This window comes from Cynocephalus volans, chromosome 11, assembly GCF_027409185.1.
Source record: "Cynocephalus volans isolate mCynVol1 chromosome 11, mCynVol1.pri, whole genome shotgun sequence".
Lineage (NCBI taxonomy): Eukaryota > Metazoa > Chordata > Mammalia > Dermoptera > Cynocephalidae > Cynocephalus > Cynocephalus volans.
The window spans coordinates 101,392,395-101,407,919 of NC_084470.1; the positions used below are offsets into that span (position 1 = coordinate 101,392,395).

Below are 15,525 nucleotides of genomic sequence, written 5' to 3' on the forward strand. Positions count from 1 at the left end.
TGGACACTCCTATTCGTGTCTCTATTGCTGGCCACCTCCTGAGTATACTGGTTAATCCTTGCACAAATTTTAAGTAAGTCATGAAAATAGTTGCTTAGACATATAAATTACTGCCACAGGATATATTTACAGCCAAGATTTTACAGATAGATGCCTTGATAAATGTGTTTTTATTTGCTGTGAATAATTTCTGTATAGTGCCACTGAAAAAGTGTAAGTCACATTTCCATTAAGAAGGAGGCAGTAGTGATGCACAGAGCTGTTCACTATCCTGTGACTCTGGTCAGGGTCACTCTGGGATTGATTAGTCTGGGATTGATTTGGGGGAATTAGGCTGCTTTAGCAGAAAAAGTATTGGCAAAACATAAAAGTTAGAAAACCCCTTTCCACAGCCTGAAATACAGACACAAGAGACGAAATTGAAACCAGAGCACAGTTCTCCAGCGAAGACTCTCACGCTGAAATCCATTGGCAAAAGGAAGGCCTGATGGTAGGTTTCCTCAGGGGATGCCAAACTGCCAAGCTGTGCTGAGCCTGTCAGCCAGCTCCCGAGGGCTCTGTGCTCAGCATGTCTTCTCTGCCAGGTGTGTGCACAGGTCTGGAGGTATGAAGAGAATGTCAGGGGAAGTGACTAACACAGTCCCTGCTCTCAAGCTACTGGTGGTGAGAACGGCTGAGACAGACCTGGGCTCACAAGCGTCTGATGTCAGGTGACCCACACAAGGCAGTGAATGGCCTCTACTCCTTCTCCCCCAGCTCAGGCCTTCCTCTGACAGGGAGGGCCCCTTTTGCCCAAGTATTTCCCATCATTGACATCCTGTTTTCTGGAGTCTGTTGTGTCAGAATCCTTACTGCTCCCAGTAAACACAGCCCCAACTCCACCTCACAGCTCCTCAGATGTGCCCTTTATAAAGCCACCACAGTTTCCAGCCCCCAGAGTCACCCACCCAATCTGGGCCCTGCTCCTCCCCTCCCCTTGCCCTGCGTCAGGGTTCCCATGGTGCAGCACCTCAGAGCTGACAGTTCAAAGCTTAGAGCGACTGGAAGGTCAGGGTTCCTTTTATTACTATTCCAACCATATTGTGGATTCAGTAGACTTTGGTGAATGGCTGAGAATCCTACAATCTTTTAGAGCATTGAGAAATTTCTGGAGGAAGTTTCTATGATTGACAAAGTATTGTTCTTGGATTTTGCCTTGTTTCAAAAAATTAAGAACCAACAAATTTGGAACATAATCCATCTGTGGGTCATACATATTTGCATATAATATTTGCATTCTGCATAACATATTTGCATTCTGATATTTTATATCAGAAACATTAAACAGAGATGTGCCCATAAGAGATGGAGAGAGACACACATCATGACCAATGTGACTTAAACCAGATGTGATCAGCTGGGCAGTGTTTGGGGGGGGTGAGGGGAGCAGGATCCCAAAGTGGCAGCGAGAGCACAGTGACATGTACAGTACCTTGGAAGTGGGTAGAGTTAGAAGTGGGTAATTATAATTTGTGTATTTTATCTTATCCTTCTATCATGCTGCTGCACAGGCTCCTTGTTCCTCACTGACCTGCTCCTGACTCCGGCCTTCCACTTCTCCTCCAGTGCACGTGCACCTGTTCTTAGTGCATTTGGGACAGGCAGTACAGCCGCCTGCTCCGAGCTTTTGTGACACTGGCAGTCGTACGTGCTGCTGTTAATTATCTTTTAAAACACGGATGAGGTGGACGGGAAATGCTAAGAGCAGATGCAACCACAGCTCGACCCCCATGCTGCTCTGCAAACTGTATTTTCTTATCAGGCTCAGGGCCAGGCCCCCAAGGCTGCTGGCTGAACATCACAGTTAGAAAACCCCTTTCCACAGCCTGAGATACAAACACGGAGATAAAACTGAAACCAGAACACAGTGGCGGTGCGATTGGGCGGCTGTGGGGACCAGCTGGTCAGGCAGCATGTGTCCCATACTGTCCACACATGCAGAGAAGGGTGGAACCAGGTGGTTCAGGTTAATCCCCAACTCTCATTTGTCTTCACTTCCAAAATTGCTCATAAGATCAACTGTATGGTGTGAAGTGTGGCAGGCAAGAGATATAGTTCCTTTTGGTACTGGACCCCCACAGTCTGGGTCCCTCATTCTGAGCTCCTCTTCCTGTCAGTCCTGTGAAGTGGCCTCTGCCCTTGTCTTTGGTGCCTGAGCCTCATGACAAATAAGGCACGATTTATCAGAATGCTGTGTAGGCTGAGGAGCAGCCCAAAAAGAAGAGCTTTCTTGTGGAGCTGTTAATTACAACCATTTTTAACTCCAAAAATAATGTGTACCTTTTACAAAATTGCAGATTGCCGTATCCCTCAAATTGAAGATGCTGAGATTCATAACAAGACGTATAGACATGGAGATAAGTTAATCATCACTTGTCACGAAGGATTCAAGATCCGTTACCCCGACCTGTACAACATGGTTTCACTATGTCACGATGATGGGACGTGGGATAACCTGCCCATTTGTCAAGGTACGGGATGGAAGCTATGCTTCTCAGCTGGTCTTCTCTGGGGCGTTATTGTAGACCACGTACATGTTTTTCTGATAGAGGGAAAGAGATGATGGAAGGAAAAACAGAGCCGTCCAGCCCACGTGGGTCCAGCTGTACCTTCACCATGATTTTCTTGAAGTCATGAAATCATCGTAATCACTCCTAGTAGACTGCTCAGCTCCATACACCCAGTTTTAAAGTATAAACAGGAAAGACCTCACTCTTTAGCATGTTGGATGTTTCCTTTACTCTAAGTGAGCAAATGTAGTTTAAGAATTAGGAGACTTGTAACTGGGCTGTGAACACAATGATAAATTATTGTATATTTAATGGAAATAACAGGGCATTTATACTTATATCAATAGTGATGAGAATATAGTTAAAGCCAGTCTTACAGAGGCTATTTTCTCTTAATAATGTTATCCTTTTTTATAATGCATGGAGAGCAGAAAAATAACCAAATTCAAATTTCATCCAAACCACACGATGAATATTTATCCTCTTGCATTATAAATTTGCCTGGGCCAACATAGAGGGCCCTATTTGTAGAAATAAGCCCTCAAGTTCACATTAGTTCTGATTTTATTTTTTGACACGTGATTTGAACCACAGGACCGAGAAGCCAATGCATAATTCATAGTTTGAGGGAGCGGGGGAGCAGCATCATTGCTCCAAAGGCACTGGCATTAAAGCTGAGACGATACTAGCTTTGTGCTCAGAAATCACAACGGGCAGACTCTGATATGGCTTTGTGTGTCCTGTCATTGGAAATAAATCATTTCCTTACATGAGAGCTTGGGAATCAAGACCCTTGAGGGAGTGCAGCCTCAGCACACGGAGGCCAGAAGCAGCCCCCGTGCATTACCTCCCCTCCTCTGTCCCCCGAAACTGTCTCTATCACTTGGCACACTCGAGATTTCATTTTGAAAGGAGACATGTGATTTATGTAGAGTTTCAGACACTGTCGGCAGAACAAGCAGCTGGCTTTTAGGTTGGGCTGCATATTCAGATAAACCTCACTGACTGCCAATTCGCTCCAGTCCTCTGGCCGTAGCAGAGGAAAGGCCAGGGAAGCCACCCCACGCTCTAGCCATGCCTTGCCTTCCTTTTCTCCACATATCCTGTTTTCTTCCCACCCTTTCTATTTCCCTTCGTGTCGCTTAAATACAGGAAATACGGGATGCTTCTTTAGTCCTTTTTCCCCGATGATTTTTTTGAAGTGGTATACCACTCGGGGGTTGTTTTGTGGCATTCAGATGTAGGCTTTCCCACGGCCCTGTCTAGCGACTCCTGTTCCCTGCTCTACCACCCCTTACTCAAACCCCAGTCGAGACAGCTTCTCTAGGTCTGCAGCAATGACAACAGAGCTGGCTGGCTGCTCTAAACCCCAGCACAGCTTTCATTCCTCTGAGGAGGTATATGGCCTGTGTCCCACCCTCCACGCCACCCTGCCTGTCACAGTGCAGGTGGGAATGGACTGCCTGCTGGAGCTGCCGCTGCTCTATGTCCTCCTGCCATCCCTCCAGCACAGCACAGGGAATGAGGAATCTACGTTGCCTTAGACAGCACAACACCTCTCCGAGCCCCCAGGGGCAATATATTGGCCATTAGATTGACATTTCATTCTGTAACTTTTATTTGCACCTATAGATCCAGGGGCTGAAGCCTGAGGAACCTTCTCTCTATTATCTAGAAGTACAAATGGAAATCACATTGAACTATTGAGTTGAAGCCAGTTTTCTACGGTTATGTTTCTACAGGCTGTCTCTAGCCAAGAGTGAGCATATCTTTCCTTCTCCTCTGGTTAGCTAACTACGAATTATAACCCCTGTCATTTTCTTTGGGGGGTGGGGATTAGGGAGCTGTTCCAAGACCATTTTTTTTGTGTGGGACTTTAAGTTTTGGAGAGCAGCATCTAGATGCCTCCTACTCACTCTGGGTCAGAGTTAGTTTTTATCTGGGAGAAATCAGTTTATCTGTGTGGGTAGCTTGGAACCACAACCCCTTCTTAGGAGGAGGAGCGGGCATGATCCTTGGGCCAACCCATCTGAGCTATGCATAAGGGTTTCAATGCATTCTATTGCACATGTCAATGTGCTTATGTTTTTTTTCTCAATTATTGATTTTGTTTATTTCTGATTTCACCCCTCCCCCCACCACCAACACACGCACTTTACTTTTGTCATGAACACATTGCCAGTTTTTAGCTCAGAGGAAACGTAATCTAAGGCCATGGGACTGTCTAAAAAGATGGCTGAGCTCCACACTTTTTTGCATGTGGTCCATTCTGAGCACTGGCTGGTCAGGGCAGTGGTCTGCCGAGTCTGCAGAGCTGTACAGCCCCCAGGCCCAGCAGTGCAGGGTGGGAACTGCATGACCCAAATGAGCACCTCCCCCCTTCCTCACTCGCTCTGATGCACAGACACTATGACTGGAGTGTCAGCCGGAGCAATCTGCTAAGAGATTCCGTCAAAGATACTTAAAATATGCAACCATGTCAGCTTAGAATAAGGGCTCAGTCATTGGTTTCCATGCATGTGAAACATACAGTCTGTACTTGGTGACTGGAGGGTAAGGTAGGTGTTTCTATTATGCATTATTTACTTCACACACAATTACTTCTCCTTTGGAAGAACACCAGCTCTACCGAGCTGTTATTCCCTCCCGTGAAATTGCTAAGGCCAATAAATTCCATGATCAAGCATATGCCACACACCACAGAATTCTGTGCGGCTGGGAATGTCCTACTGAGCTACATGGCTTCCAGACAAAAAGGCAGCTAATGTTTACAGAAAGAAGTAGGAGTTTAGGCTCCAGGCCCCACATTCACTCCAATGGCACACAGAATTCTGTGCCTGATGCAGGGACTGTCTGTAGCTGTGTGCTCCTGGCCCAGCAGTGGCACCTGGAAGGTCAGTACCCAGAGCTGCTGAAATGGAAGCTCTGGAGGTGGGGCCAGCAGTCTGTGTGCCACTGAGCCCTCTGGTCATCCTCAAGTTTGAGAACTACTACACTGGAGTAGTTTCCTGTAGGGTTTCCATGCCGAAACCACTGGGGTCTCTTTCCTTGTGTGGCACCTCAATTGTTCTCAACCCTGCCACACATGAGGATTACTTGGGAAGCCTTAAAAAGAGAGAGAGATGACCAGGCTCTTCCCATACCCTGAGCATAGGGCCCAGGCACTGGTGCCTTTTAAGAGCCCCTCAGGTGGCACTAAGGTGCAGTCAGGGCTGGGGCAACCTGGAGTCACACACTTGCCACCCTCCCTCCCTCAACTTCTTATCCGACCCTCTTGGTGCCATTTGCAGATATGGAAACAAATGTCTGCATGATATGTAGAATGGGCCAGTGGGACAGGGAGCCCACGCATGTAGGAGCAAGTGCGTTGTTCTCAGGGGCAGTGCCAGTCTCATAGTGGGGCTGCAGTGTTCTGTCTGACGTAGGTGTGTGGAGATGACCGAGGGAAACCTTCCATTTTTCTTTCATTTTCATGTCACACAGGTTGCCTGAGACCTCTAGCCTCCTCCAATGGCTACGTGAACATCTCTGAGTTCCAGACCTCCTTCCCAGTGGGGACTGTGATCTCCTATCGCTGCTTCCCTGGATTCAAACTCGAGGGGTCTGAATATCTTGAGTGCTTACACAACCTTATCTGGTCGTCCAGCCCACCCCGGTGCCTTGCTCTGGAAGGTAACACCTCTTATTCTTTCAGAAACTGTATTTTGAATTAGTAAAGTGGGTGTTTCGGTAGGAGGTGAAGAGCTGAGAAGTATGGTTGGCAATACTTTTGTCCCCTGAGTACATTTTTCTTGCCTCTGTCCAAAGCAGAGATCACCTGCCATGAAGCCATACTTACAAATAGATGTAAAACTTGCTTCCCCGTCTTTAGGCCTAAGGGGGAGGAGAGAAGATAAAAGAAAAAGTTGCAAGCATCACAGGTTAAACTGCAAAATACCGCAAAGTTAAATGAAATGTCTTCAAGAATTAATTTTCTCTGCACCAAATGAAAACAGATTGCACTGTGGCATCGTGAATCTCGCCCCGCGTTTCTGTCGTGTCAGTGCTTCTTCGTATCTCCACGCACGGCACAGCTGAGCCATGAGGGCATGCAGAAGCAAGCACAACTTGGAAGCCTGGAAGCAAGAGCTCTTTCCTCCCTTTATCAACTCTGTGTGACTTCAGAGTGTGGTTCACTAAAGACCACTAATCAGTAGCATGGAGCAGTGACAGGGACAGGCAGTGTCTGTCGGGGCACAGTCCATAAAACTTCTGCCGGGCAAGTTGGACATGCTGGCTCAGCCCTTGCTTTAACTCAGGTCTTAGAATTATGCCCAAAGAGAACACACACATATGTGCTTCTTGGCATCTGCATACAAGGGGCAGGAAGGGGTCTTTATGGGGAAAGAAGAAAATCAAGGGGAACCTCCCATCAAGAGCCCGCCAAAGTCTGTTTGCAGCCTTGCTTGAGAAACAACCCAAGGAACAAGGAAAGGGGGATCAAATGAGTTCTTACACACTCGCAGCATCTCCGCGGTGCGCACCTCAACCTGTGACAAAGTCAGTGTGTTGTGGGGTGACTGCTGGTCAGAGGAATCAGAGGCGGCGTGTCTAAAGGAAAACATGGGACATGGAGTGGGTTTGGCTGGTGCCTGGAACCTCCATGGAGAAGAGGTGGGAGGGAGCGAGAACACCAGGCCTGGGCTGTTGGTTTTGCTGTACCCCTAGGCTGGTTGTTAGAGCCCCCACTCGCCCCCACTCCCCCCCATCCCAAGTCCCTTAGGGAACTGGAGCCAAGAGCAGGGATGTCAGATAAAACACACGACACACAGTTAGATTTGAATTTCAGATACATAACAAATCATTTTCAATATTAGTACCTCCTAAATATTGCGTGGGAATTACTTGTGATAAAAAAAAAAAAAGTTATTCTTTGTTTATCGGAAATTCAAATGTAACTGAGTGTCTTGTATTTCTGCTTGCTAAATCTGGCAACCCTAGCCTCTAGGAACATGGTCATTCCCTTTGCTTCCAGTGGGGGCAGCCTTTCTGCTGTCTGGACACTGCCTGCAGGTCAAGGTGAGCCAGGCTGCTGATGGGAGGAGCACTTTCCTAGTTCCTGGAGCTTTCTCCTTGCTCAGATCACCAGAAATAGAGGGTTGTTTAAAGATATCATTGTTATGACTTTATCAATTTGAAATGCCTATTTTAAAATCTTTTCAAATTTGGTTTAAATGCATTTCAAGCAGTCAGGTTCTGATAAGCTTCATTTTGGGACTTGAAAAGCAGTTTTTATGGAACCTAGAGAATATAATGTGGATAGGCATAAAACAAAATCTAACTTCAAGAGGCAGTGGATCTAAGGTTATAAACAGGGAGCGATGAGTGTCTTCTGGGTGGAAATGAGTCTCCTCCTCTCCAGCCTCAGCTGCGGACCTAGAAGGATGTTGAAAACCCAGCTGACAGCTGCTTGTGCAGGAAGGCCACTTAATGCCTTTTTACCTCAGGGTTTTGGGGTTTTTTAATAATGTTTAATCTTTATTTTCAATACATGTTCCTTTAAATTATCTGATGGAATTAATTTCTGAGCCCTTTAAAGGCAACACTGGCTGAAGGCACAAAAGCCATGATAAACTGAGAGATACGGAGTGGACTAAAAGATTGTTTTTCTCAAGACTTGATAGAAACTGGGTAAAATTAAGCAATGAGGTAAAATAAGAGGTAAGGATTCATGAAAAAGTTATCCAGCTACACCTAGGCGTGGCATTTCTTTAATTCTTACTATGCAGTATCGTCATAAGGTATTCAATATTGATGAATGTCCCGAGGGAACCTACCCCTGCAATGTATCATCCACACTTCCCCTTCATTTTCCTACCTTCCTAAGCACAAGGTCTGTGCGATTTGATCTTTCTTGATGGCACAGTGAGAGTTGCACTGTGCTGTGGAGTCATGATGCTCTCAGGGACTTTAAGTGTGTTAGGGCGTCCGAGCCCTGCAGTGAGTGGATGTGTGCCGTGGGAGTCTTTCTCTACGAGCTTTTCATACTTTCCTTTCTCACTAGGAACCAGCTGTCAGGGTACCTGTCACTGCAGCTCCCCATACCCCTATTCTTTTTCTAACCTGCTGTGAGCCGGGAGATGGGCTCACCAAGCTGACCATGGAAGCAGAGCAGTGTGTGGAGTATGGGCTGACGTCACCCTGGCCGGCTCATGCCCAGTCTCCTACTGCGTCACTTTCACATGGGGCAAGTCGCTTAGCCTCTTCCGCCTCCATTTCTTCATCTGTAAAATGGGGGTGATGATTATACTTCCCTCGTGGGGCTGTGAGGATTCAGTACGAGAAAATAACAAATTCAGTGAAGTGCCTGGCATGTGGGCTGGCTTACTAGCAGTCAATCAAGTGTCTATCCTTATAAATGCTCTTAGAGTTACATGCAAAGTCGAAATAAATAAATGAGGATCTGGGCACAACTCTGAGCAAAGTGTCCAGGCTTTCAAGCTTGTATGTTGTGACACTATTTTGGTTGTTTAGTTTCTTGCATATTCTTGTCTATATTCGTATAAGATGAATCTCAGATAATGGGAGGAAATACTAAACAATAATAATAATCACCGGTAATTTTAGAGGTTACTGTATATGTGTTGGGCTCTCGACAAAAGCATCTGACTCAGTATCTCATTTGCTCCTCATGACTCCCTTTTGAGGCAGGCTGTACTGTCAGACCATCTTGCTGATGAGCAGACCCAGGCTTCTAAATGTTCCAGCCACACATCTGCTAAGCAGGGGAGCTGGGATGAGAGCATGGGTCTTTGTCACTTCAAAGCTTATGATCTTAATCACCAAGGAACACTGTCTAATTAACTTGATCTGATTATTTCACATTCCAACAGGGAACATGATTTGATGTTTTTATAGCCATTTTTTTAAAGTAAAAAAAAAAATTAAAAGAATTATTACATAGCAAGGAATTTATCTTTCTAGTCCAATTGTCCTCACCAAGGAATCCCATTGCAGGGGACCATGAGTCCAGCAGGAGGCCCTTCTGCCCACAAGGTGCCACAAGCTCTTACTGCTGCCACCACAGCTCCCTTTAGTCTCCCTAGTTACAGTGGAGCCTTACCTCAGCCTGTGAGCTGGACAGAGCCTGGTAGTCTCCTGTTGCAGATGAGCACACTGACACCGGAGGAAGGCCTGACTTGTCCAGACCTTCCATCTCTTGGTGTGTGGCTCTTTCTGCCATAGACACCTTCTCTTCCTACTGGGATGGGCCAGTGTTTGAGTGGCAGCTGTCATACTCACAGGTAGACAACCCTATCATGGACGCCTAGCTTCACGAAGGAGTTGATGGTTTGGAAGGGAAAGCTCTGGCAGTGTCACCAAAGGTGGCAAGAGTTCTAAGGTTCAGTGTGAAGGTGTGGGTAATGTGTTTCGAGGCCTGCACAATTGTGCTTGTCTTATTGAGAGTCAGAGGATTCTGGGGCATGCATCTCACTTTCCACTGCAGATGGAGCTAGGTTCTGCATATTCCATTTGTAAGTTATCCATGGCCTCTGGCAGTAGAAAAGATAGTTACCTTGAACCAGAATGATGGCTACCATATTTTAAGACGTGATATATATATTACTGGGTGTGGAAGGAGCTCCCTGGGTCCCTGCATGTCATCCTGTCTTGCTGTGGTTGTGCTTTTCCTCATCTGTGTGTATTTGGATGCTCTCCATGCTCAGATCATCTTCAACTCTGAGGCTGTCACCTCTGTCTCTCTTCCATACACACGCACATACTGAATACAAGACATCTTTAAAAAACAAAAACCTAAAAACCTTTGACCATGAATGTGGGCAATTTCTCATTTGTAAGTGCTAAGAACTCAGTTTATATTGTCAGCAGTGTTTATTGAACACCTGCTAGGCCCACAGCAACACGGAACTGGTCACTGGGGAATTACAAAGAGAGAAAAGGACATAATTCCTTACTTTGAAGAGTTTACAGTCTGATGGGGAGAACAAGATGACAAATTTCATTATCTAGAGAATAGCATCATGACAGATGGCATCCACATAAGCACACAGCTGTCTTTACCAAGGGGCACATGAGAGCTTCTGCATTTAGGAAACGCTGAAGGACACTTCTAGTAGGTGATATCACAATCGTGAAATGAACATTTCTACCCCAGGCTTGATGGCATTTTTGTTTCTTTTCCCCAGAGACCAAACAGTAGCATGTTTTCTGTCTCCAGTCAAGCTTGGGAAAAGAGTCTGAATGTCTCAGTCAGGTGTAGGACTGTGCATTGAAGCCCTGCAGAGGTCGTCAGCTTAGAGGCAACAGCCTTAGTTTGTGTGAGGATGGGAACATGGGAGGATACTGAGAGGCATAAAGATGAGTAAATGAACCAACCACATGGCAAATTATTACAGGGAGGGAGGCAGACACACACCAGTGGCCTGGGAAGAAGAGGTACTAACCACCCACATGCCCAGGATGCCATGTGGTGGGGTGGCCAGGGAAGCTGTCCATGAGCAGTTGCAGAAAAGGGCTCTCTCTATAGGGGGAAGAACCGTCCAAAAGCCTTCAGTACCTGGAACATTCTCTTCACATGCAGGTTTTTAAATGGCCTGGAAGTAGCACAGGGGTGCTGGGGATCTAGTTACAGAAATTTCTGGGGGCAGATTAACAACAGTAGAGATCACATGAGTGGGAATCTTTGAAGCTGGTTACAAGGGTCAGAAGAACAGATGACCAAAGCAAAATCTCAGAATTTGGAGTCCTGGGTTGTAGCCTCCACTCACTTAAAGATTCCTGTCTTTCCTACCTGTTAAGTTAGAGGACTTAGATCTTCTAACCAGAAGTCCTTCTTTCAATAGCTTTCTAGAAAACAAAGATGGGATCAAATCTAGACAGGAGGCAGGAGCCAAGGGCAGCCCCCTCCTCCCGGAAGCAGGCAAGGACCTGCTGAAAACACCACTTATGTGCATGTGGCCCACCACAGCACAGCCACCCACAGCCACAGCTATGGCTGCTGCAAAAGTGGCTTGATGCCACAGCAGTAGCCATAGCCACCATGCAGGTGGCCCACCAGACACTCGACTTCATTGATACAAGGACTGTCACCAGTGGAGACTGGAAAAAGAAGATGTCTCTCTCCTCAAAGCACACTCCAGAGTAATAGAGGCAACTGCTCTGCCAGATGGCCAGACAGAGATACTAGAGATGTGAAAATACAAGAAAATATGAAACCACCAAAGGAATATAGTAATTCTCAAATACCAGACCCTACAGAGCAAGAAACCCTTGAAATGACTGAAAAAGAATTCCCAGCAACAACCTTAAGGAAACTCACTGAGATACCAGAAGACTCAGATGACATAATGAAACGAGAAAAAAAAAAAAAATCAGTATATAAAGGAGGAAATTTACAAAGAAATTAATACCTTAAAAAACAATGTAGCAGAACTCATGGAACTGAAAGACTCAACAAAATATAAAGCACAACCGAGAGCTTAAGCAGTAGGCTAGAACAAGCAGATGAGAGAATTTTTGATCTTGAAGATAGTCTTTTTGAAAAAACCCAGGTGGACAAAAAAGAAAAAAGAATTTTAAAAAATTAATAAAATCTGAGAGAGCTAGCAGACAACCTTAAGCACACAAACATTTGAATCATGGGTGTTCCAGAAGGGGAGGAAAAACAAAAAGCCCTGGAAAAACTATTCAATGAAATAATAATGGAAAACCTCCCAGGTATAGGGACAGACATGGACCTTCAGATCTAGGAGGCTCAAAGATCCCAAACAGATTCAACCCAAAAAGATCCTCTCCAAGACACATTATAGTCAAACTGGCAAAGCTCAAAGGCAAAGAGAGAATCTTAAAAGTAGAAAGAGAAAAAAGCTTTTGTCAAGTCACCTATAAGGGAGCCCCTATCAGACTGACAGCAGACTTCTCAACAGAAACTCTACAGGCCAGAAGAAAATGGGATGATATATTCAAAATATTAAAAGAAAAATACTGCCAGCCAAGAATACTACACCCAGCAAGAAACGAGGGGAAAATAGTGTATTTTCCAGACAAACAAAAACTGTAGGAGTTCATCACCAGATGACCAGTTCTACAAGAAATCCTCAAGGAATCCTGCATCCGGAATCTGAAAAATGATAATCACTACCATGAATACACAAGAAAGAACAAAACCCATTGGTAAAACAAAAATGCAAACGAGAAAGAGAAAGAAACTAAATCTTACCACCACAAAAAACCATAATGACAATGTAATAATGCCTGGCTTTATATCTAATTTTAGTAATTTCAGTCTTCTCTTTTATTTGCGTAATTTTTTTTCTTGCTTGGTCAATCTAGATAAAGGTTTGCAAATATTGTTGATCTTTTTAAAAAATCGAGTTTCTTTTTTATTATTTCTATTGTTTTTTAATTTCCTATTTCATATATTTCTGTTGTAATCTTTGTTATTTCCTACTTACATTTGCTTTTGGTTTAGTTTGCTCTTCTTTTTTTATTTTCTTAAAGTAGAAGTTTAAATTGCTGACTTGAGATTTTTCTTATTTTTTATTTATTTTTTGTCCTTTTTGTGACCGGTAAGGGGATCGCAACCCTTGGCTTGGTGTCAGCCACACCACGCTCAGCCAGTGAGCGCACCGGTCAGCCCTATGTAGGATCCGAACCTGCGCGGCGGGAGCGCTGCTGCACTCCCAGCACTGCACTCTCCTGAGTGCGCCACGCGGTTGGCCCAGAGTTTTCTTATTTTTAATATAGGTGTTTACAAGTACACATTTTCCTCTAAGCACTGCATGAGCCCTGTATCCTATAAATTTTGATATCTTGTGCTTTGATTTTTATCTCAAAGTACTCTGTAATCTCCCTGTGATTTTTCTTTATACCCATTGTTTACTTAGGAGACTGTTGTTTAATTTCCATATATTTGCGAATTTTCTAAATTTCCTTCTGTTATTGTGGTCAGAGAACATATTTTCTATGACCTTAGTCTTTAAAATGTATTAAGACTTATATTGTGGCCAAAAACAAATTTTAAAAAAAATTTAGATAGGACCAAACATGTAGTGAGATCACAGTTTGAAAAGAAAGAAACCAAAAACCTGTGGTATATGCTATTTTAAATAAAGGCCTGTGAGATTCATATATTTATCACTAAACACTTTTTATGCCTATATGTTGAGTATTTTGCAAGGTCCAAGCTCACAGTGGCAAATGAGCTATACAAGAGTACATCAAAAAGTTCGTGGAAAATAGAATTAAAAGATAACATGAATCTTTCCACAAACTATTTGAAGTCCCCTTGTGCAAGATCTCCGTCCACCACTCACATAGCTTGTGTTGCTGTTTCTGAAAGCTCACCCTCACACAGATGGAGCTGGGTTCTGAGGATTCAATTTGTAAGTTATCCAGGGCTTCTGGTGGTAGAGAAGATTGCCACCTTGCAGGTGGCCTCTAAAGCAAGGTCTCCATGGTTTTGAAAGAACTGGGAGGATCCAGTTGGCGAGTCACTTTTTGCCATGTGGGGATGCTCTGAGACCTGAGGCCCATTTTCCCCTCAGCAGGTGGCTGGAAACACAGGTTTTCAGGAAAACAGTGAACATGGTCCCAGGGGCCCAGGGGAGTTTGGTGTGCTTCTTTGTTTGCTTTTCCCAAATAGGGCAATAAATCGTCCAGGAGCTGCAGGTACCTAAGGCTTCATTTGTAATGACTTGGGCAGTGGTTTTCCCGATGCTGACATTTTCAAAGGCTCTTTCAGCCTTGTGGCTGGCATTTCTCCCAAGAACAAGCAAACCTGACCCCATTAGAATCTGAACATCTAAAACTTTTTGTCTTTGAATCCAACCAATCCCCAAACTCGGAATGCCCAGAGTGACCCCCCACACACACCTTCCTATTCATCTCAGAGCTCACGTGTAGGGAGACAGAGGTTTAATCAGAGTCAGATTCAATCACAGGGAATGCAGCTGTGTGATTTCCTAAGAACCATCTAGTGCCCAGGGGGCCCTTTAGGTCTGTGTCCTTTTATAAGAAAAGGAAGAAAATAAGAAACTGAAGAACACCGTTTGGCCAAATGTGAAATAACTTGAAAGGTTCCAATTTATGATCAAAACTTGAAACCAGCTTAGATGTGGAGGGCTCCAGGCTTCCGAGCTGCATCTGCAGGGTACTTTGTTCCTGAGTCAGAACACGCTCAGGTACAAGAGGTGCTGGATGTGATTTCTCCCTCCAGGAATCCTGCCTCCACTTCAAAGTAGTGAGTCGCATGTGGGGGACAGGAAAGACACAGCAGAGGGTCTGGGCCTCCTTAGGTGAGAGACCCGGCCCTGCCCTCGGAGGCTGGCTGCAGGGGTGAAACTCAAGGTGATGTCAGGGTAGCCCACTTGGGACAGGCTGTTCCCACCTTACAAATGGAAAATTCATACATAAAAAAGAGTCTGGGCCTGCTCCCAAGAAGGTTGTAAGTAATTGACCTGATAAGGTCCAGTGTCACCAGGTCACTTCCCCAGACAAGAGTCAGGGAAACTCTCCCAGTGGAGCTGCGTCCTCCACCTGCCACTGCTCCCCAGGCCAGTGAGGGAGACGTAGAGTCTCTCACCTTCCTGCCCGGTGGCCCACGGTGAGGAAGTGGTGCATCAGATCCATTCCTGAATTAACTGAAACTATTCTGTTCTGGATTTTAAGTAGAACAAGGGAAACAACAGAAGAAAAGCCTCATTCGGGGCTTCATGATGCTGATTTTAAATTCTTGACCATAAATACAGAGCTTAGAAAGCCGCAGATGTGTCACTGGTTTACCTTTTCCCCACTGTACCGCACCTCCCCATGGCACCTCCTTTATAGAGATGAATTGGCATCCCAGAGCTGAGCGGCGTGCCACGGCCTTGTGGCCTGGGAGTGCCAGTCAAGGTTCCTGCTTCCAGCCCCAGGTTCGGCACCACCAGGGTCCATGCCACTCTCTCTGTCACCTACATCCTGGAACGGGGAGAAA

The 15,525-nt window shown here is 45.2% G+C and overlaps 1 protein-coding gene across 1 annotated transcript in view; it reads left to right on the plus strand.

Moving 5' to 3' along the window:
- SUSD4 (sushi domain containing 4) overlaps window positions 1-15,525 on the plus strand; it is a 132,431-nt gene that overhangs the window by 85,390 nt on the left and 31,516 nt on the right. The window contains exons 4-5 of the mRNA XM_063114694.1: window positions 2,337-2,510; window positions 6,033-6,221. Of these exons, the coding sequence (XP_062970764.1) occupies window positions 2,337-2,510; window positions 6,033-6,221 (363 nt within the window). The remainder of the gene's footprint in view (window positions 1-2,336; window positions 2,511-6,032; window positions 6,222-15,525) is intronic.